Consider the following 24,015-nt stretch of genomic DNA (forward strand, 5'->3'; position numbering starts at 1 on the left):
AAGTGAATATGTGAAATATCTCATTTGAGACCTGGCACAGCCCTTCACTCACAGGGCGACATAAGTTTTAGCAAGTGATCAATCAATTTGACTTTAACACAAGACCTCAGCCTACACACCCACTAACAACCACAACGAGGATGATGGAACACACGCAGCTACTCGGCCGCCCGGATTGACAGAGGCTTTAAACAGGAGGTTTGGTAGCTGTACGGGAGGAGCAGGACATTGACCGATAAGTCGCGGAAGGAGGTGGGCGCAAGGGAAGAGTGTCCAGTGAGCTGCTATGGCCAGGGGCCGGTCCTAGACAGATGTTGAACCACTAACTTTGCATAGAAATAAGAAAAGCAAAACCCTGCTGGACCGCTGGCACCTTCCGTAAAGATTGTGAGCTCGATCACTGTTCCTAATCGGATATAAGAATAAAAACCGAAAGCACTTTACTTTTTGTTGTTGCAAGAGCAAAGACGCCTGCTGCTGTTAGGGTGTTGGACAGACAACTGAAAAAGTTTGCCCTTTTGTGTACTATTGCAGCTTAGATTGCCTTACAGTTGTTCAAGGGTTGGCAATAATGTGTTTGCTAGTGTCGGATCCATTTGAAACATTTTTGTTCCTATCAATCATTTAGACCCCAGAAGCAAGAAAGCTGGTCTAGAAAATGCCTGGATTTTCCATTAAGACCATTTCTTTCTGGGGTAGAGGCAACAAAGGCAGTCTCAGCATCTGGAATGCTGGGATTTTTCTAAATGGCAGGACTTGAACAACGGGGAAACAAAAGTTCCTTTCACTGCATCCCATCAATCTGGTAGCGACTGCATGTGTCCGTGCTGCGTGTGAATTGCTCCCCTGGTGCTAACATTTTAAAATGTGACATGGTTGGACGTAGTAAACACATACATATCACCTTCAACACAGTGGAAGTGTGATCTGCTTGCGGTCTCATTAATGGACAGACACGCTCAGCAGCTGAGGGCTAACTTGACATATGATCAGCTGTTCAGGGGAATCCGCCATGTTGCATTGATGAATAAGCAGCAGTGCTGTTCCATGGTGTGATTTTTATCTACAGTAATTATGTGCCGTTATTGCAGAAATAAATATCTTGTTCTTGACTTTATACCGGCTACGTTGTTAATGTAGTACAATTAAACAGCCGTGAGTATAACACTGCCTGCTCAGAAAGCCTAAACGTGTAGAACAGTGATAATTACAGCTGCTTCCATCCACTGCTGGTGTTTTACACAACCACTGCGCTCTCCGTATGGTGATATGAATTGTTATGGCAACATGACGTGTATAAAAACTGAACTTATACTCTAGCCATGGTCTATTCACTTACCTCCCTTTAAGCGTTTGTTGGGCTTCAGAGGTCTTGGTAGTATTGTTGTCTCCCAGAAGCGTCAAATCCTCAAAAACTGGTACACCGGTTGTATTTTTTTTTTCCCAACAATATAAGACCACTGAAATGGAAAATAGTTTGATAAATGGACGACAGATATAAGGATGTAGCCTCATAATGATTCTAAGCGTGTTTCTGTTATGCTCATGTGAATAAACGGCATTGAGCAAACATTTTCCTCTCGACTCATGACAACCTTGTATTACAATGCATTGCACTTTATTCTGTGTGACAACAAACGGTGTGGAAGTCGAGCACACCGCCGCTCTTATTCTGCAGGCTGTGCGTTACGCCTGTTTAACAAGCATTATTGTAGGCTGCTTAATGTCAAAACACCTTCTGTTACGACTGATTTATGGTTGATTGAATTTTCCAATCATAGCAGAATCTCTCTCTCTCTCTCCAAATGATTGGAATGAGTGCTGGGAATTTGTTGGATTTCTGACCTTAAATCAGAAACTCCCCTAGATTTGCGTTTGGCTCATACAGTATTTAACATCCTCTAGTTTAGCTTTAAGCGTAATTTTCCCCAGAATGAGCTCTCAAAGTGGAACTTCGTTAAAACACAAATCCGTCCTGCTGTAAGATAAAACATCAGTGCTGTGGGTTTCAGTTAAAAATGTCAGAAACATTCATTCTCTGTTGGTAAAACGTATCGACTACAAAGTGTTTTTAATAAAGGCCATTTTGCCTCGGTGAAGCGGGCATAATTGAACCAAACCTTATTAGAACTACTCCCAAACACAACCTTTTGTAATGAAAAAGAAAATGATTCACTTCTTTGAGTAGAATAAATACTTTCCTTTTCATTTAAGTGTAGCACACAGCCCTTTTTCTAAATGTAACCTTGGGGAGATGTGCTTTTTTATTTTTTAACAACTTCATATCAGGTCCCAGAGTAAATGCAAAGTAAGTGTTCCCTGCTTTACTTTTAACAATATATAAGGCTTCTTTTTTTTTTTCTTTTCTTTTTTAAATTATTAACCCAACATGTCTCTGTTATAGCTCAGGTTCCACGGAGCAGCACAGAAGCTGCTCTTGTTTCCATGAAATGTCTGTGACTCGTCTCCTGAACAGGGAAAAGTGGCAGTGTTGCACTGATTCAGCAGCTTGAATGAAGATGTTGCTCCTCTTCCCCCACAGCTCTATTTAAACATTAGGCGTTTGGAAAGAGGGCTTCAGACCTGACGGCGTAATAAACATTTCATATCGGCTACAATGACATCCACACTTGGCTTGAAACAGAGCTAACATCCGCCAGATTCAGCTTCTGAAACCTCTCCACGGTCAGGCTGGTGGGGCTCCGATGAAAACAGCTGGCATTTTAAAATTTCAAGTTGTCACAGCAGTTGTGACGATAATTAAATCAGCTTCATCCGCTTTGAATCTTAAAACCTTTTGTCATAAAAAGGAAACAAATGGCGAGCCGTTCAATTTTAGATTGTGCAGTTAATAATGAAACCTTTATGGCAGTTAAATGCTTGACAAGATATGTAGGTCCTGCAGTTTTGTTGGTTTCATTTTAAACCAAGCTCTTTATTAGCTGTTTCCATCTTGTTGAATATGATTTGGATAGAAATCCTTTCATCACTGAAACCTTCCTGTTTTGGAAGGAGAAACCGTCACTTAAAATTAAAATGACAGCTGTTAAAATAACAGCTAATTGATAATAAACCTCCTGGGCTGGTCTTGGGTACATGTCGCGCTATTTTACAGAACCCAGACACAGCTGCTTAAATGTGTTTTTAAAGAGGCAATTTTCAAGCTTTCAAACTTCTGATTCCGAAACCTTATTTTTGTGTCTTGTGACGAGTAGATTTCACGATCAAATCGTCCTGAACACGTGGAGCTGAATCAGCATTTCTGCCATCGTTAAGAATGTAAACTGTACGATATTACGTTTCCTTTGGTGCGTGAGAGGATCTTTATAAGCTGCTAAAGGCACACACTGAAGCAAAATGAAATGAAAGACCACACCAAGTTGTCAGCGTACATCGGTTTGCAAACACTTTGTAAATTATAACCATTTTATTTAAAAAATATATGTTTTGAGGGGACAATGTTTTTTTTTTTTTTGTTTTTTTTTTTCAGTTTGGCACATCTTATCCACTATACAGATATGAAATTGTACATATTACAATACAAAAGGAAAATGGGAAGAGAAAAGCATTCATTTTGCACAAAGAGGTCAGGTAAGAGAGTAGGGATCGGTTCATTTGTGGGGTTTTTTTTTTTCGTTTTTTTTTCTTTCTTTTTTTCAACTTTTTTTAGGCAGGGTAGGGATAAAGGCTAGAGGATGACAAGAGGAAACAAAAACGGTTTACAAATAGCCAAAGTGCAAAGGGATGCATAAGTCTACAAATTGTGGATTTCCAGTCACTTGGTACAGCTGTAGTCTTTAACAGTGAAATGTCAAATGATTGACAGAACTCTCTTGGAATCCCATATACATCCCCATTTTTTTTCTTTTTAAATCAAAATGAGGCCTCTCCTTAGTGCTTGCTGAATGACAATAAGAAAGATTCAACTCAATTTAGAATTTTGAACATGCAAGACAGATTAGAAGGGCAGTAGTAAAAGCAGTGCGTAGCTGGAGGAGGTTTGAAATCAGGAAGTGGCGGCGCTGGACACATGATCGGTGTATGCAATGTTTTCCACTGAATTCAGACATGAGAGTGTAACGATTTTTGGTTTACATTTGCACTTTGATTTTTGGAGGCATCGTATGAGCACTTGCTGAGACACTGACACACAAGCTTTCATGTAGGAGTTTGAAGCCAACATTTGACACACTTGATAAGAGAGACGAGACCACAAATGGCACCGGCTGCCGTCTTCCAGCCAAAGAAATGCATCCCCATCCCTTACAATGATGTGTTTCACTTAAACGAACTGCGCTGCCAGAAACGTCTTGTAATCCTAATTGCTGACTTTGATGCACAAAACCAAAAAGGGGTGTTAGATATGTCAAATACAATAGATTTTTTTCTGATTTCAATTAAGAATTTGATCATTTTTCAGTGTGCAGACGTTGGTTAGCTGAAATCGTCCCTAATATTCATTTAAAGCCCAAGGTAGTGCCATTCGTGGATTCCGTTCTGTCTTTACACGGCCGGAGGGATGCTCATTCTTTTAAGTTATTACGCCATAGTTTTACCCTTTCAACCATCTTATCAATTTCTCTCAATCCCTCTCACTTTCACCCTGCCCCCACAACCAAAATCAAGCACAAAGAAGTGCGAAGCTGCAGCAGCAGCCTCAGTCTGATGCTAATGCACATCCACTCCCTCCTGCATACAAATGTGTCTTGACCCAAGCTTACTGTTTGCTTATCATTGGATCTCCATTTGCTCTCGGGGTATTGACCGCAGTTTAGCTTGACACTTGTTCGTCCAAACCCAGGGACAAATGGCAGATTTATTATTCACTATGAATGCATTTTTCAGGCTGTAAATGACACCCCATAAAGAACTGGGTCTGAAAATTAGAGGCTTTAGAGGTGTTTCTGTGTAGTGTGGAGGAGGATTACACTAGAAAAGATTTTCGTGTGATGGAGAAGCTAAATGTTGCTGGATCACTGGTGTGGGTGACAGAATATTAGATTCTTTTTGCCTTGCCTTAATTGGTTCAATCTTGAGCCTGTCAGTCCTGATTAGTGTGGAAGTGGTAAAGAGCATGGACTACTGGGAAAGGGTTTTTATTTTTAGAATAAAGTGTCTCACTGTTTGGCATTTCCACCGTTCCTTTCTTTCCTGCTACAACACAATAGTGTATTTATATATCCTTCCTGGTGTGGGAAATTATAGAAATGATATATATTTAACTAGGTTAAGCTGACAGAAATATGGTCACAGTTTGCATGGCATTTGGGAAATGTGCAATCCATAAAGAGATCTTTGTACATTAAAGTTACCTATGAGTTTTGTTCTGTGTGTCAGATGTGAGTTGTGACTTTTTATGCAACAGTGTAAACTGGAGATTAAGCACAGATGAGCACTGCTTGGTGTGTTCCTCAGGTTCAAAATTTATTAGTTATCGTCGTGAGCAATCGCTCAAACATCCAATACCTTGTGTCAGCTGCAAATCAGCATTGTGTCTACGGTCTAACGTCTGATTACGAGGGTCAGGTTCCCAAAATAATGATTCTTTGACGTTTCTGATAAACAGTATATTGATCTGGTGGCTTCTTGTTGATTTAATTGACTCATGTCTGACTTGGTATGAATAATGTCTTGAGTGTATTCTTCATTCTCCAGGAATAGTGCTACAAATTACCTTTATTTTACATTCTAAATGTAAAGCTTGAGTTTCGTCTTTGTACCCTTTTTAATGTATGTTTATCCCCAAAACAAATACTATAAAATGGAACACTTTGATGATTAATCGAGTTCAGTTGCCCCCGTGTTTGAGTGACTGGCTTACTGTGCCTCTGATGTAGTTACAAATATTTACCTTTTTTAGAAGAAAAATGGCATAAATCATATCTCCCCACTTACTGTATTCTGTTAGCAGAGGGCCATTTGGCAAAGTAGTTTAGCTGTGCTGCAGAATATAGACAATGTCGAGACAAATCTCACAGTTTACAATTTTCCTCTTTAGAATGATTGCCCCTGGCTGATATGAACAACCTTGCATTCATAGAAAAATAAATTTGTGACTTTCTCTCTAATTCATCCCATGGCTGTCAACCTCTAACTTTGTTGCTTTCAAGAGTTATCACATGTTCTTAAATCTCACTTGTAGAAATTATGCTTTTTTTTTTATATCTTTTATACATAAACTGGAAAAAAAGCAAAAAAGCAAACCCTGTATCATCTGAAATGGTCAAATGACAAACCATATGGTCTAGGAATAAATAAGAGTTCATACTTCACACTCTTTGTAAGGCAGTTGCTGACACTTGCACTGCCCATAACCATTGATGATCACGAGGGCCCCCTCTTCGTGGCTGGGCTCGTACTCATTATAGGGTACCTGCGTGGCTAGATCTGCCATCGGCTGTCGCTGCTGGGTCCTCATCTGTCTGCGGTTCTGAATAGCCGAACAGTGGCGTATCCGCCGCAGGGTGGGAGGGCAGCACTTCCGTGAGATGTACGCAACAAAAATGATGAAAAAGAATGAAAACAGAAGGGCCATAGTTCCAATGATAACCTTCTGAGTCATGACTGTGTTGTCTGTAGCTGAGAAGTCATCCGTGACAGCTGCCTCTTCCAACAAAGCAGTAGTTGCTCGAGCAGTGCGTGGTGTTTGTGTTGTGGTGGTGGTGGTGGTGGGGACGACTGTGGTAAAGCTCCCAAAATCCTCTGCATAGTCCTGTGTGGGGGTTGGCTGCATAATTCCAAACAAGGAGCTTGTGATCTCTGCAGCTGTAGTAGTGTCTGTGGTTGTACTAACGGTCTGAATAACTGGTGCTGAAAAGTTCTGGCAAAGCTGGAATCCATACACGGCATCGAGTATCTCCTCACCTTGGGCGTACTCAGGACTGTGGCAGAGAATAGAATGTTCCCACCTTCCCTTAAAAGTGCTTAGCCAAGTGGCCAGAGGGCAAATCCTTTTGGTACATTCCCAAAGGTTGCTTGACAGCCCAATTGTACCCAAAGACTGCCACATATTCAAGACTTGAGCATCCAGGCTGCTCAGTTTGTTGTTATCCAGCAGCAAAATTTTTAAATTTGGCAGCGTTTGAAATACATCAGACGTCAGGACACGTATTTCGTTTCCTGTTAGGTCCAGCTTCTCTAAAGTAGTCCAGGTCCATTCCATGCCACATGTTAGGTTGCTGATCTTATTCCATTGCAGATACAGAAACTGGAGGGCAACAAGGCGAGGGAAATGGGCCAAGTTAATCTTGGTCAGCTGATTGTGCTCCAAGTGGAGCTCTTTAAGCTTAATGAGCCCAGCAAATCCATTCCGGGCCAGGCTCCGTAGACGATTGCTGCTCAGGCCCAGATATTCCAGGCTACGGCAGTCCCAGAATGCCCGAACGGGTGTAGTACGAAGCTGATTGGAGCGAAGGTGAAGTATCTGGAGCTTCCTCAGTCCGTGGAACAGCTCTGGTTCCAATGACGTCATCTGATTGAAGGACAGGTCCAGTATCTGAAGATTAATGAGGTGGATGAAGGTTGTGTTGGGCAACTTGGTGATACGATTGGAGCTCAGATTAAGGTCTTTCAGTTTGTAGAGTCCTTGAAAAGCGTCCTCTTGTACTGTAGTGATCTGGTTGTGGTCTAGATGTAGCCACGTGAGCTGGCTAAAACCATAGAATTGATCAGGGCTGAGCTCAGTGATGCTATTGTGGCGTAGTGACAACCCCAGGGCGCCCTTGTCCACACCGTCTGGCGGTGCTGTGAGCCCCTGGGTGTCGCAGTAGAACTGCAGGTCCTCACAGCGGCATTTTTGAGGGCAGGTTGTGCATGATGCAGGAGACAGCAGGCACGCTAGGAGCATGCTGATCACACTCAGAGCCACTGGTGCAGGTCCCACCAATGGCCACCTTGAATGGAAACCTGGGTGGGTTCAAAGACAAGAAAATGAACTGTGGGGCGGGAAAGGTAATCTCTGCAGAGCACTTATTACTAATTCATCGCAGCGTTTGTGCTGTTTGTGGATGCTCATCGTCTTCCCCAAACATATAACAGACAAAACATTTCACACTGGCAACTTTCACAAGTAGAGAGCATGTTTCTTGGATAAATGTTTTAAAGAAATATCATTTAATTAGGCAATTAGTGGTCGATGACCTGGAATTTCTTTCTTCTGCTTGAAGCCCATTTTGATCACATTTTGTGCTACGTAGTTGGGCTTTAATGCAAACTCCCTCTTCATTACTGTCATACATTTGTCATTTATTTCTGGAGTTTTTAAAAAAAAATTTTAAATATTCTATTATTAATTTTGATTTTCACCCATCCTTAGAATTAGAAAATAAATACACTTTCTAGTTTTTTGTACAGCTCCTCTGTGAAATACAGATGTTTTTTTTTAAATGTGTGTCATCCTAACTGGTGTCTGTGAAGAAAAGTAAATGAAGGACCGCCGCAGTAGACAGACACGGCAGATGAGCTTTTAGTCCACAACCTCCCACACTATTACTTATATTCCCTATTCATGTCCAGACCTTCAATATAAAGGGCTAACTTACCCATTCTTTTGTGCACATCGGAGGCTGCATTCAACTGTCCTTTTCTGCAGACTCTTGGAGCAACCAGATGGAAGAGAAATCCAAAGGGAAAAAGCCCTTTTGAGTGAGCACAAAAGGAATCAACCTCTTTGGAAATAAAGCAATTGTGAACCCACCCAATTGAAACAAAATGTAAAATTCCATGTCCCAAGATGACAGTTATTCCTTTGATTTTGCTTGAGCCACTTAAAATCCAAGCTTAAAGAAGAGATTGAATTTTCCTCTTTGAATCCAGGAATCCTTGAAATAAATATTTATATATTTTCTTAAGTTGATCAGTTGCATCCAGAGCGACTCCTGTGAACAGAACCCCCCCTCCCCTTCTCTCCCCTTTTCTTCTTCTTCTTTTTTCACCCTTTTTTCTCTCCTTCCACCGCACTGATGTTTCCTCAGATGGTTAATTGGCGATCAAGTGTCTCTCTTTCATGGTTGTGGTCGTTCAGCCCTAACTTGTTGATGGCAACCAGAGATTCTGCCTCCGACGCCGGCTCCGTCTCAGCATAACCTCTGCAGAGCTGTGAGCGAAGCCCTCGTCTGATAGCTGAGACGCAGGGAGAGGAAAAAAAGCAGAGCAGGGAGTCAGGGATGTTATTCTGAGCTTTTTTGTTGCAGCCACTCACTGCTACAGAGTGGTGGCAGCCTGGCGTCGATCATCACCACTGTTTCTCTCTCTCTCTCCTTTTCTCTCCTCCCCACACACACACACACACACACACACCGGCAGCCTCTCACTCTCTTGCTCTGTGCCTCATGCACGGTTCTCGTGCACCTTCGTCTTCCTCCACCTCCCTCATGCATCCCGCTTCCCTCCCACTGGCTCGTCACCATCAGAATATTGATATCTCGAACGTGTTGCGGCAGCTTGCTGTTGAAATTGACCACAGCTGTAAATCTCCGGCTCGCCTCGCTGTTGTCCGGCAGGCACTACGAATGAATGTGTAGAGAAGACATGAACTAGATTTTAAAGACCACAAAAAAAAAAAAAAAAAAAGAACGAGGCAAAATCTAGTGTAACTTGTGGCTCTATACAAACACAAAGTGCGCTGCATTACTGTGGCTGAGATTCGTAAGAGTCAAGTTTTGAATGCAGCACTTAGATTTTTTTAGCTTGACTTTGTAATGTAGGTCCAGCTGCTTTGAGGAATTAACTTTGGCTAGCTTTTAAAGGGGTGTAATGCACGATGAGACCAGGTTAACTGGAAAACTTTTCACAGATTTAATTTTGGCTGTTGAAAGAAGACCATTTGTGCTCATGTTTTACTACTGCTTTAATGATGGAATGATTTCCTGTTTTAATGTGAACAACAATATGTTTTTCTTCAACATCTTCACTGTTTGATACTTGGTGCCTTTCTTTTTCATTTCCAAGGATTTTTATTTATCGATCTATTTACTTTTGTGTTGTCCAGTGAAGTTGTGGTTTTTGATGGAAAAATGTGCCCTAATCCTTCCTTAAGGAGGGTGGATAGAGACTCACCTCAGTGTTGTCAAAGATGCTGCAGAGAAATAGCTTCTATAATGAACACCTGAAGAAGTGCTTCAGAGCCCTCTTGCTTGGAAATTAAATATAGGCTAGGCATGGATGAAATGGGATTGAAAGAGCAGGCTAAAACCCCACCATAGCGCTGCATCCAGCCAACATAAAATCACAGGGGATTTGTGCTGTTAGTGCTCCCTGGCCCCTAACTATGTGCATAACCCCCGACTGGGCAGAGGGGGATGGGGCAGGTCAATGCCACCATCATCCATGGTGTTATGCTGTGGTTGATTTAAGCTTTATAAGACAGATGAGCAGCCTGAAATGCAGCAGGTCCTTTGCCTTTTCCTCTGCTGCCCTCCATGTTCATCTGATTTTAATCTGATTTAACGATTTTTTTCCCAACATCAGCGGATTTCTCGCTCTATCCTTTTTCTACCCTGCGATCTTTCCACCTTTTCTCAAAGTTTTACATGTCCAGGTTATGCTCGAGCAGTTCAAAGAATGCAACATAGCATTTCTGTGCTCTCAGTGGGTTGCTGTGGTCAGGGCTTTCACTGCTGTGCTGGGTTTAGTAGTGTGGCTGCTTTCTGTCAGTGTTACTGTACATAATTTACACAAGGAACCATTTGTACCTTACGCTTACTTTTTCTTCAACACTTATCCTCTTCGAAGGCAGCACAAACTATGCGGGAAAGAAATCCAAATATCTTAAGTAATGCTTTCCACCAGGGATCAGTTGTATTAGCAAGCTCCTTACAGCTGCTTTTTTATATATGATAAAACAACAGACCATCTCTGTAGAGATGTGGACACATTCAATTTGTTCCCTTTTTGTTTTGACCTGAAATGGGGATCTATATAAAAAACAAACAAAAAAAACCCCTAATGTGTTACAGGGAGAGTCCATTATTTTATTTTTGAAAATGCGGCTGTGATCGTCAGCCTGTCTGGCTCTCCCAAACATTGGCTAACTTGTTTTTGCTTAGCAACAGTGCTACAGAGTCACCTCTGTCACGGCCCCTTTCAGACATGCACTGCTTCCATTTATCGGACATCATGTCAGAGTCAGCACCCCGGTGCCTTTGTGTAAAGGTTCTATACACCAAGCCCATGTCAAGTACCAGCAGCAACAAAAGGCCCCCTGCTGCGTCTCCTCACTCTGCCAGCACCACGAGGAAAGAAAGGAAAAAAAACTCGCACTACAAAGACCACGTCCAGCTCCCAGCTTGGACGAAGGATCTACCCGCTGTATAACTTTGCAGTGCAGAAGGGAGCCGTAGTCTACGTTGTTCAATGATAGAAACCAGGAGATGGATTATATTAAAAAAGAAAAACCATAGGGTTAAGGAAGCAATGTTTACATAGAGACACTTCATTATTACCTCTGTTTATTTTTGTTGGGATGCAGTATAGGTCTAGCTCAGCTGGCACTGTAATATAATCAGGCTTCTCAAACACCTCAGTTTCATCTGGGTTGTTTTTTTATGTTTTTTTTTTCATTTTATGCTATAGAACATTTTAGCGTTGTAAAGTACATGTCACACAAACACATTTAGTTGATTCCCTGTATTTAACAGCCAATCAGATTTCTTTCTTTCTTCCACCGACGGTGGGGAAAAAATAATAATAAAAAAAAAAAAAACATCCTCAAAGGCATCACAAATGGCAGACAAAAAGATGACAGACACCCACCGTTTTTTGTACGAGCTCTCAAAGTGTGTTTGATATATTTGGGCCATCGTTGCATTACTTAGGTGCAGGATGAGTACAGGATGAAACCCTAAAACAGCAATACAACCCAAACTTTAAATGACCTTCTTTAAGGAAACCCCTGACGGATACGTGGCATCGAGTGCAAGACTTCTCCAAACTCCAACATTAAATCTCACAAGCCTGATAGCCGCTGCTTTGTGCTTCAAGAATCACTTGTAAACGTCGTGGGTGATGATTTCAGTGTTTATTTGAGGGCAACAGGGGGAGCGGGTCCAAGTCGGCTACAAGGGTTTATAATAAATAAAAGGATGAAGAATGGATTACGCTGGGTATCTGCCAAACGCAGGCTACGTTTATTAAAAAAAAAACAAAAAAACAAAGCTTATCATTTTCATTCTCACCAGAACGCTGTCCATATAAGTGTGTGTCTGTGTGTGTGTGTGTGTGTGTGTGAGAGTCATGTCATGTGCATGATGTGCCTCACAGGACTAAAAACCTTCATCAGCAAAAAGAATCTCAAAATTCTGACATTTCCTGGTGGTTGGGTCTTTAGGATTATTAATGTGCTTTTTGGGCATACCTGATGAATGAGTTGTCCCCATCTCTCTTTACGTTTCAGGCGGGAAGGAAAGATAGGAGCGATGCTCTGAACACCGCCATCGACCGGATGACAAAGAAGACCAGAGACCTCCGCAGACAGGTTTGGGGTTTTTTTTGTTTTTTTGCAGGCATTATTTGTCAACCCCCCCTCCCCCGTGTCTTCACCATGCTCATCACCTCAATGTTTGCACACATGAAAATGTTTCTGTCGGAGCGTTTAATCTAAACAAATATTGTACAAAACAAATTATTTCAACAATCTGTTTTCTCACTTCTCAGCTGCGCAAAGCTGTGATGGACCACGTCTCCGACTCCTTCCTGGAGACCAACGTTCCCCTCCTGGTTCTGATCGAAGCTGCCAAGAATGGCAACGAGAAAGAAGTAAAGGAATACGCACAGGTGTTCCGTGAGCACGCCAACAAGTTGATTGAGGTAATGTATCATCTTCAACTTCCAGTTGGGTTAAAATCTTCCTAATGTGTAGTCATCAAGCGAAAATGTCTAACTCTGTTTGTTGATGCCTTTCACATTAATCATACCATCCTTCTCCCTATTGAGGGGCTGGTTGGTCTTATTCAATTTGTGCTTCCAACAATTAACTATTGGTTCGGTTTCTCCGGTCTTTCTCTGCGACTCTGTTCAACACAACAAAGAGATTTCTATCAAACGAAAACTAAGCCAAAATGTAAGACATTTGATTCGGCCACTCTTTGTATATCCTCTGTATATGCCTAGGATGGAGCATCATTTGCTGACATTTACATGTGACATCTTTCCTGTCAGTGCTGCACAGCATACTCATTCACTGGGGGAAATGGCCTACGCTGGGGATTAGACCCTGAAGGTAGCTCCTGAAGGCCAGAGTGTCAGATGTGGCATTAGAGCATAACATTGGTGGACTTCACTAATGCTTGTGCACCACTTCTGCAGGCACATTTAGATGAACCACACACACTATAGAATGCCTAGCTTTGGTTAGTGAGCACTGTGGTATAGATAAATGGAACTGCATAAATATCTTCTGCTGCTAAAGTTAGCTTTCACTGTCACAGTCAGTAATTTAATGAAGAGGGAGCTGCGAAAACCTCAGCAGAAAACACAACCAGCTCCATCCTTAGTGAGGTCAAGCATTTGAGGACTTCACTCATTTGATATGCACAAATTCCAGAGACTCACATCATCTGCCAGCTGTCAGATAACACGAAGTTGAACAGGTTTGTGGAGCTGACCAATACACACTACGCCGCATTCCCTGTAAATCCTGAACAGACAGAGGGAGGAGAAGGAAAAAGACTTGGGGCCCGTTTTATCTGAGAGGGGGGGAGTTGATGGTGAAGGTTTTAATTTCTTCTACATTTGAACACCGCTGTGCAAAAGCAAATCTTTACAGCTTTGACTTTCTCTGCTAAAGAACAGCTGCACATCGGTTCCAAAGTTACTGCAGATGCTGCAGCACATGAGGTGAAAGTCTCACAAAGAAGCCCAACGTGTGTGTGGTTAGCTTTCAATTCAAGATACCTTTGGAAATAATCTAATTTTTCCCCCTAAAATCTCACTTCAGTATTGCATACGCTGCATGTCTTCTACAGCGCAGCGAGAGCAGCAAAGATGCACCAACTTTGGGCTCTGTGTGACATCATGGGTTGTGTGGGCCGCCCAAAGGCGAATGGCCTATTAGTTCACACACATTTGAGAGCCACATTATGACTGACCCATATTCAGAGAATGAAGGGGAAAAAAGAAATAGATTCAATCTGACATGTCACGAGCTTTGAGGCTCTCAAATAGCAACATGATGGTCGTGAGTTTAGATGGCAGGTTGGTTAATATAATCAAAAACACAATGTGCACTTTCTCTAAAGTATGAGCTTTAAAATAAAAACACCACAAACTCATAGAGACGTGTAACAAGAGAAGTGAGGATGCAGAAATGCTTCCACAGACCAGTAATCCAGTGTAATGGAACACAGTCCGTGGTGCAAAATGATTGAATTTAATACGAGGACCTACTTTTTTCTCCTTTTACAGTTGGTGCTGACCTAAATCTTATTTTATTTTTATTTATTCATTTTATTTTTTTGGCACACACGTCCAAACATTGCAAAATCTAAGTTTAAAGTGAAGCGTTCCCTGGAGTAATAGTTCACTTGTCTTTTCAGAATGAGAATGATGTCGAACCAGCTTTAACGGCAGCGTTTCATCACATTCACTGAGAGAACAACTAAAAAAGAAATACTGCTTCGTAATTTTTCTCCCTGTTTAGTTTATGCAGTGATGACACTGCATTTACTTTGAAAACATACTCTCATGCCCCCCCCCCCCCCACCCCACACACACACACTCTGAGGAGGAATATTAACAATGTGGGATCATAGCTGCACTTCCTTTAGCTTCCTGCCTTCACTTTTGAAGCGTTTAGTTTGCATGTGAGGAGGCATGCAAACTTATTTTTGAACGACTTTATTGAACTTGCATAATGGTGGAATTACGAAGCGCTTGCAGTGGGCGTTTCCGTTCGTTTTCTGTCTTCTCATCATTTTAGAATTTACACAGTATCCTTCGCTTTAGTTTTAGACTTGCAGAGACAGCATTTATGCCGAGCCCCTGCACTCCATTGGCCAAAGGAGAAAAAAAAAAAGGTGACGGTGGGAAAGAAGAGGTGTGTGTGCTCGCACAGCTTATTGTGACTCACTAAAGACTTTGACATTTGAAGTTGTGTGTCACAGCGCTGCATGGAGAGCGTTGTCAGTCAACCCGAAGGAAGAATTTTCCTCGTTTGGCTTCTTCCACCGTCCCCTTCGTGCTGAAATAGCTACTCACTCAGTGGCTTTCAGTGAGAGTCGGTAAAAGCTTATGTGAAAGATTATGAAAACATGAATACAGGTCTCTCCGTATAGTGCCATTTTTTTTTCCTTATGTAATCACTTTCTTACCCTTCCTCCTGGATTACTGAGTGTCCTGCCTGTGGCCTCTGAATGCGTTTGAATAGTGATGTAGGGTATGTTTGTATTAATGTGTTGGCACTTCACCGATGCAGCCCAAGAAGTGCTTCTCAACAGAAAAGAATTGCAACGAAATTTGAGGTGGGACATGCAGTTTCTAGAAGTCGGGAGACCAAGGGAGCAGAAAATCTTACAATAATCAGATTCAGTCCACCACTCACGCAGCCACTGAGGCTTTCCAGCAGCAGCATTTAAATGGATAAATTCATCTTTTTCTTAAATGGATGAATTTCATTTAGTTTTTTCTTTCATAGAGGAATTTTATTCACTCGTTGGGATCTTTCCATCCCAGGGCCCTGTATAGTTGAGTGGGCCATGAAGGATATCGTGTCTGAGTATCACACAGGTAACCTAAAAATAAGTTAAAGGGAATGTTTTGGATTATTCTTTTTTGTTCTTAAATGCAACTTTTTCTGCTTTGGTTTTGTTCAGTCTCAGTTCTTGAATGTCACCTCTTCAGTGCGATGACGCTATGCAGCTTTTAATGTTGGAATATTAAGATAAAAACGAGGGTTTACCTTTAAACGTTTGTGGTAGTCTCTCATGTCACTTTGTGATCCAAGCAGGAGAAAATAAGTCTGGAAACTGTTCCAGCTACAGCAGAGTCTCTTTACTAGGTTTTTGCTGTTGAAAGTGATCGTGTTTCAGCACATTTTCTGTCTGTTGGATAATCCCATTGTTGGCACAGTCCCTCATATCCTGGGCATCCCGTTTCAGCATTGTTGCAAGCAAATCACCGACAAATGGGAGCCTCGCTGACCTATATTCATATGAACATTGCTGGATGCATAATGTTACCCTGGAGAATGCAAGAACGTTTAGAAATAATAGTCGGGGAAGCTTGATTTGTTGGATAGTAAAGAGACTCTTTAATGTTGAATGTAGGCAGGTGCGAGCAGGACCTGCTTAGCTCAGCTCTGCAGCTCAGTTTTGAAAGCATCAGGAGCGTTTGGCTCCTCAGGGGTGTGATGGCAGCTCGGTGATTTAGTCACTCAGAATAACCTTATCCTTCAGTTCACACTCGCAGCTTCCGTTTGCATTTGGTGAAAGTTACTGTTTTTTCTTTTTGGAGTGGGGGTCTTATCTATTCATTTAACAGATGAGCTTTTGTTTAGCTTCTGCTTTTCTGGATTCTCCTTTTGTGCCATCGTATTGTATGATTCCAGCAGTTTCATGAGGTTTTCATCAGCAGTGGGCTTGTTTTCCACAGGGATTAGTTGTGTTGCAGAACTGCTCCACTTGTGATCATGAAGAATCACTCAACCAGGCTACCTGGATGAACTTCAGTTGAATTATTTATCCATTCATTGCTTCTTCTTCCACATTCATAAGGACCCTTTGCTCAGTTTCGATTTGTGTGCGTGCTCTGTTTTCAGGTGGCCAACCTGGCATGTTCCATCTCCAACAACGAGGAGGGAGTGAAGCTGGTCCGCATGGCAGCATCTCAACTGGAAACTCTGTGCCCTCAGGTGCCTTCTTTTTGTACTCCGCTCATCTTTGAGCACAATAATCGAGCATAAAGTGTTTCAAATATGAAATATTTCTCTTCAAGAAAGAAATTAAAAAGAAAATAGGACCTAGTCTATCACAACATACACGCCCCTCATCTTCCATCCATTACAAATCCCGAGCTCCCACATTTGAAAGTAAAATAACATGATTATGTACATATAGCAGACTAATTGGGCTGAGGACTCACTTTCAGCATGCGCCTGAAATCCACAACCCACCACCACCACACACACACACACACACACACACACACACACACACACACAAAAAAAGAGTCCATTATGGGTTTTTTTCCCCCATTCTGCCCTTCAAAACTCTGATCACTCTTAACTGATGAATTGCCCTCCTGATATAATGTGAACACGGAGGTGGGGGCTTTGTGCACTCAGCCTGTGCTAATGTTGTGGTCGAGGGCTGTGCTGTAATTGAGCTTTAATGGTTGTAATTTGGCGATTACAGGTGATTAATGCAGCACTGGCCCTTGCTGCCAAGCCCAACAGTAAGGTGGCCCAGGACAATATGGATTTGTTCAAGGATCAGTGGGAGAAGCAGGTCCGTGTTCTCACTGATGCTGTTGATGACATAACATCAATTGATGACTTCCTTTGTGTGTCTGGTAAGTGGCGTTAATTTGCATGTCATATCCATAGAAGGGGGAAAAAGGCTTCGTGCCACTGGAATAATCCGGGCTTTTGATGTCAGAAACGGTTTACATGGATTACTTGAATAATTACATAAGATTATTTTAGACCTCGTAGATTATGACATAGATTATTTTAGACAGCCACTGGTCAGTATTAATGTTAAATGGTTCCAGGGGATCTGCGTTATTAGTCTTTTCTGACAAGAGTCATATGTACTAAAGCTGATTGGGCTCAACAGAAGAAAATACCGTAGCATCAGTCCAACTACGTCAGAAATTGACAACCCGTCATGTGTGTCGAAGCACACAAATGACCAGTCAGGCATGTCCTTAGAGTTCTCATTAAGCATTAAGTGGAGTGACTTCGCTCACCTCCAGCCAAGGACGGATTGTAATTTACACAGTGGGCATTTGCATTTTACAGGCTTCCTGTTAATGAGCACAGAATTTGACTTCATCCCTTTCCACAGAGCCTCCCAGTGGCCCTTTTAAATTCCTAACCATTCAAACACAGAACAGAGACTGATGATAACCTCAGTTTATTTTCTTGTTGCTCATATAAATATGTTCTAACCTTGTTGTAAGCATATTATGATAAGAAAAAAAAATGAAAGTAGTGTTTTACCATCCTGACGCATCCTAACAACACGTTAGACTGATTAAAACTGTTTTATGTGTTCAGAGAACCACATCCTGGAGGATGTGAATAAGTGCGTCATCGCTCTGCAAGAGAAGGACGTGGATGGTTTGGACCGCACCGCCGGAGCTATTCGAGGCCGCGCTGCCAGAGTCGTCCACGTGGTCACCTCTGAGATGGACAATTACGAGCCCGGTGTCTACACCGAGAAGGTGTTGGAGGCCACTAAGCTCCTCACTAACACAGGTATCACAGAAACAAAGGATTGTGACTTCAAAATAATTCAAACCAGCCAAGTTTTAAAACGACTCCTTTTGAAACGATCAGTTAGGAAATGATTTCGTATTTGTTTAAGTTGGATGGAGCTGCACGCTGACTTCCTAAACTTGTCAATTAATATAACATGTTTGGTTTAAAGAAAGTGCACAAGGGGCCCTCAAAGGGGATAATCTAAAGCTTTTATATTCAATTGCTTATGCTCTTGTTATAATTCTGCCACATAAAACTAGAAGGCGGTCAGCCCTCTGGGGATACCATGTTGCTGCTGAGTGCGATGAGCAGCGGGGTCAAATTTCCCTTTCATTGTGGAGGGCTTGAACTTCCTTTATCTTTTTGTTAATCGTGGAACGCTGAGGCTGAACGTAGTCGAACAACCCCGCGAGAGGATCATTGAAACGCTCTCTGTTGTAGCCTATCGGTTCTCTCTCGACAGATCAGTTGGGCATTAAATCCACATTTTTATAGAATTGTAACAACATTGATTATCGCCTGAAACTGTCCAATCTGGATTGAATTGATCACATGCTTAATGCTCAGTCGTCCTACTCAAAGCCCACCGTAATCTGTCGGCCTTCTCCCACCAACAGAAACCTCAGAAATGTAATTTCTTCCTAATACGAAATCCTGGTGAATAAGAGCTGAACATTGTGAGATCCATCCTCTGACTCAGCTGACATCATCTGCGCCGCAGTCACTCATCACTTGTCAGATGGAATTGAGAATCTTAACCCCAACATGCATCACAGAAGTCATTTTCTCCAAATAATGTGGTATATCATTAGCCACCCAGCATGTACGAGCTGTTTTAGCTTCCATCACTAGCAAGCTAACATGACAGAGCGATTTTTCGGTTGTCAGATTTGGAAATGGCTCGGGCCCCCTTGAGAGTGCACCCATTAGCAGTCAGGAAATGCAGGCTGATTGTTACCTGAGGATTCCAGCTGAGGCTGAGAGAGATGCTTCAGCTTTTCTGATGTCCTATTCACAATGAAAATGGACGGCATTCAAGGTCAATTAGTTTATTAAATCATTTTGAATGTCATCCCTCTGATGTTTTAATAAGTCTGAAGGCTCCCCTGCTCTATACTGAATACACGCCATTAGCAACAATCTTTTGTAGCAAAATATTAATCACAGTGAGAGAAAAAAAAAAACTTGATTTCCCCACATAATTGCAAAACATTACATGATTATGTTTTTGTTCTGTAATGTATTTAGTAGCTTTTTACCACCCAGCGTGTGCTTAAAAAAAAACAAAAAAAAACGTAATGCTTGTTGCAATCAGAAGTTATCGGCTTTGTATTTTATCGGGGTAACGGTGCGTTTTCCAGCTGTTTGACTTTTTTAATTAGCATGATTTGCCGGACTTAATTTTACTCAGTTGAGGAAGTAATCACTGTAAAAATGTAAATTTTTGCCAGGGTGTCGCTTTTCTTAGCATTCAGGAGCCTGCAGGTTATAAACAGTTGGTGAGCTGTAAAGCTGCTCCCTCCCTCTCTACATTTGCATCCTGCCATCCATGCGTCGGCGCCTTTCACGAAGACGCGGCTAAATCTTTAAAAACTGGGCTTGAAATATTACTAATGCAAATGTGAGCCTCCAGAGTAGTTATTAAATTGTTATTGGGTCAAACGCATGCCCACTGGGACAGCTTTATGAAGCTTTCTGTTGGAGAAACTCTTTATGCTAAATCAGATCTGTTCCCTTAAGCATTAGTTCCACATTTTATGTGCAGTCATTTAAAGCCAAAAGTGCAAAATTCAGTCCCATCGAAGTTAATTTTAATGAATGATTTGGAGTTTATTGTTTTTCAGTTGCAGTTTCTTTTAGCTGCATTTTTTTTAGACGGTCGTTGACAAAGAGCTCACACCTCGCTGCAGATGCTTCCACCAACATTTAGTCTCTGTTCTGTTTGTGTGGTGGAGGCAAGTTTTTGTCTTTCAAATATGGATGAGGTACAATGTTTCCTCTGTCTGTAATAGTCTTCCCTCAGTGTTTTTAAGGTGAATTTTCATTGTTTTGTTTTTCTTTCTCAGTCATGCCTCGGTTCACAGAGCAGGTGGAGTCGGCAGTCGAGGCCTTGAGTGCTCATCCCTCCCAACCCGTGGATGAGAATGAGTTTATCGACGCCTCCCGCCTGGTTTACGACGGCATTCGTGACATACGCAAGGCTGTCCTAATGATTAGAGTAAGTTTCACAGATATCTCCTTTTTTCTTCTTCTTCTTCTCATTCCAAATAAAAAGCTGTAACCTCTGAAAGCGATACAGACCCTACGAGAAGCTCCAGGTGTTCCCTATACATTCACAGCGTGATGCGTGGCTGGAGGTCTCAACACTTTGTGCTATTTTTAGTGGCAACAAACTTCCTCTGCACCATTTTAGAAGCCAGTGATTAACTCGTCTCAGGCAGGAGCCGACCTAATTGACCAGACATGCAATCTAGTGTAACAACTGCCTTGGTTGTCTGTGGGTTAATGGCTTTTGCATGTGTAGAACCATAACTGAGACAGATGGTAGTAGCGAGCCATTGAAGCATTACTGACTGACAATAAGCTGACACCAAAACCCGCTGCAGCTGTGAAGAGAGAAACAGATTGTTGTAAAGTCTTTCCAGTATAACTAGTTCAATGTGACTACTTGAAACTGCCAACTTGATTTCTCATACAAAGCTCGACTGCTTTCCATGTGCGAACTGATTATGTAGTTAATACTTTGCGTTGCATTGTGCCGGTTTGCCGTGATAGCCCGTTCTCCATTATTTTCATCACTTTAATCGTTTTAATTGGAATCCTCAGTTCTGATCACATGTTTTGTGTTGACAGTTGTGCTCCAAAACTGTTACTCGGCCTTCATTATAATGCTCCCTGGACACAGACAAAAAAAACAAAAAACAAACAAACCCATGAAAGATGAATCATTATGTATTTTGCATTATAATAAGCGGCTGATTTAAGATGGAGTTTTTAATTAGCATTCTTTAGTTGTACTGCAAGCCTGAGAACTACATTCAATTTCCATTTGCCCCAGCTCTGCTTTTGTCATCCAGATTAAGCTATTAACACTGGGCCTGTGGGGTTGGCTGAACACTACATGCAGGATGAGCGAGTGTGTCTCTGTGCGTGTGCGTTGACACCAACTGAGGATTAGTGGAAAACCTTGCTTACTCATAATTTCTCCATCAGATTCATTCTGTCACTAACTGCCAGCTGGAGAGAGTGATGAGACCAAACTCAAACTTCATCCATTTTCGAAAGGGGAAAAAAAAACTGATCCATTTGTCATGAATGAGCCAGGATTTCACAATTGAGTGAGGGGTGATCTTCATGGCTTTTAGCGGTGATTATTCAGCAGGGAAATGGCTTAACTTTTTATCCCTGTTGTTATCGCATTTCCAGAAGCATCTTAACAGCGGCGTCCTTGGCTTTCTCTCAAATTGCTGTTTCTTAAGAGGTTAGAAGGGCATTAAAAACCTTCATTTCTATCTCGAGGAGCCCTTCACTGGCTCGGCTGTTGTTCAAGGGCACAGTTTAGTTGTGAAACAAGAAGTGCTGTCCTTCGTCCAGAGAAATACAAAATGATCCAAATGCGCCTGGTTGAGATGGCTGAGAGACGACACGCCCACTCACTTGCACACAAACAAACTCTTTCTATAAACCCTCACATGCATTCACAGCACCATGGTCTAGTCCTAAAGAAAATCAAACAAGTGTGTGGAGTTTTTTTTTTTTTTATATATATATATAAGATAGATAGGTCTTTAAACCCTAAGTGGTGCCCAGACAGTCTGGGTTACGGACATCCCTTGGATATTTGACAGGCGGACAGAACCCGCCTCCCACCTACAGTGACATCAGAGAATATGCCTTAAAGACATGAAACCGACTCCAAGTCAGGAAGCTGCTGACAGTTGGATACAGGGGGCAGCTGTCATTACCTTATGATTCGTGCAGAGTATCACAGCCCGAGGTGATTTGCTGGCTTTGTCTTTTTAAAGGGAAAAAATAAAAATAATCACTCTCTGACTGACACAAAAATAACAGGTGATAAAACTGAACGTTCAGTCCATATTATACTTATACATACACAGCAATTTCATCTCTGCCTTCTCTTAAGGATTTCACTTCATGTACCATCTGGCCATGAATGCCTCACAGGTAAAATGGAGTCTCTCTGCCTCAGATGCACAGTGGGGATGCAGACCCTGTATTAAATGTGATGAGTATATTTTTCACTGTTACGTAAAAACTAATATTACATTTAAAGTCAGTGAAGTTGCATCCATTTCCCGGTGCCTTTGTATTGCTATTATCAAACAGCAGGTCATTATTGCTACTTTGTAGCTGTTTCCCATTGGGTACCCAATGTGAGCTGTCATTTCTTAGCCTCCCATATTCACAGGTTATCTGTTCCACAGGCCACAGCAGGTGATATCTCTGCCCCACCGAGCAGTATTGTCTGGGTTGAAAGACATGACTGTGAGTCACTCCAGCTTTGTATCTGAAACCAAACTCCTATTCCCTTGAGAACAAGAGCATCTCCCACATTTCATAAAGCAGTATAATATTGTTCAGAGACCCTCAGCTATTTTTAGATGTAAGGGCTCCAAATCCATTACAGTACAGAGGAATTGAGACAGTTGGATAAGCACAAGTAGGGGCACAAGCGTGATAATTCACCTTTATCTATCCACATAATCTTCCTGTGCCTATATCTCATACATTTTCCTGTCACGTAGTTCTATTTTGCCGTAAGCATGACCTTATGAGATCAAATTTTCTTTGAATATTATCTATGGATTGTTTCTTATTATTTATTTATCATATCGTATCCAAGGCAAAGGATGAGGAAAAGGATCAGAGATGAAGGATCCAAATTCCAGAACAACACAAGTCACGTCTCCGTCCTCAGATAACCGTGACAGATGGGCGTCTGAAGTGTTTCACTGCCGAAATGTTTCATACCAGCACGTACCTTCATTTTCCCTCTCAAAATGCACAGCCAGCACATTACACTTGATTTACAAATTCATTTGGAGTTTACAGTTTCTGTAGCAAGCTACGGGGAAGAAGACATTTATCTGATGCTGCCCAGGCTGGCAGTACCGAGGCATTTCTCACAGATAGTGAGCAGGTTTATTATTTTACCAGTGCTCACAGACCTGGTGAATGCCAGTGTTTTTTCATGTTCTCCACTTAATTAAAAAACGTCTCTTTCTAACCGCGTTCTGCTTTCTAAACTGTTTCTTTAAGCTGTATCTTTGTCCCGCTGGGTTTTTTGAGTGTCTTTGATCTCCATTATTCCACCTGTCCCATTACAGACTCCAGAAGAATTGGATGACTCCGACTTTGAGACTGATGAATTTGATGTGCGCAGCAGGACAAGCGTACAGACGGAGGATGACCAGCTTATCGCCGGCCAGAGTGCACGTGTAAGTGGTCGCTGCCTTTTTTTTATTGGAATCCCAGTGTCTCAAATTGTGTGTCCTCTGTTGTCAAATGGCTTTAACAAACCTTAAAAGGAAGCACGTGCACATGATGGTATACGTTTCCAGCGAAGCCCTCGTTTTGAA

General features: G+C 41.9%; 2 protein-coding genes across 2 annotated transcripts in view; one reads left to right on the forward strand and one right to left on the reverse strand.

The window, feature by feature from the left end:
• Positions 1 to 24,015, forward strand: part of ctnna1 (catenin (cadherin-associated protein), alpha 1) — a 64,991-nt gene that overhangs the window by 24,189 nt on the left and 16,787 nt on the right. The window contains exons 8-14 of the mRNA XM_072396020.1: positions 12,392 to 12,472; positions 12,652 to 12,804; positions 16,751 to 16,843; positions 17,346 to 17,502; positions 18,212 to 18,412; positions 20,482 to 20,633; positions 23,764 to 23,874. Of these exons, the coding sequence (XP_072252121.1) occupies positions 12,392 to 12,472; positions 12,652 to 12,804; positions 16,751 to 16,843; positions 17,346 to 17,502; positions 18,212 to 18,412; positions 20,482 to 20,633; positions 23,764 to 23,874 (948 nt within the window). The remainder of the gene's footprint in view (positions 1 to 12,391; positions 12,473 to 12,651; positions 12,805 to 16,750; positions 16,844 to 17,345; positions 17,503 to 18,211; positions 18,413 to 20,481; positions 20,634 to 23,763; positions 23,875 to 24,015) is intronic.
• On the reverse strand, positions 3,258 to 9,285 carry lrrtm2 (leucine rich repeat transmembrane neuronal 2). The gene is made up of 2 exons (XM_072396019.1): positions 8,541 to 9,285; positions 3,258 to 7,905 (listed from the first exon to the last, which is right to left on the reverse strand). Exons 1-2 carry the CDS (start codon positions 8,542 to 8,544, stop codon positions 6,263 to 6,265), a joined length of 1,647 nt encoding a protein of 548 aa, XP_072252120.1. The 5' UTR covers positions 8,545 to 9,285; the 3' UTR covers positions 3,258 to 6,262.

The sequence above is a fragment of the Leuresthes tenuis genome, unplaced genomic scaffold, assembly GCF_036924035.1.
Source record: "Leuresthes tenuis unplaced genomic scaffold, fLeuTen1.0.hap1 SCAF_11, whole genome shotgun sequence".
NCBI classification, from domain to species: Eukaryota; Metazoa; Chordata; class Actinopteri; order Atheriniformes; family Atherinopsidae; genus Leuresthes; species Leuresthes tenuis.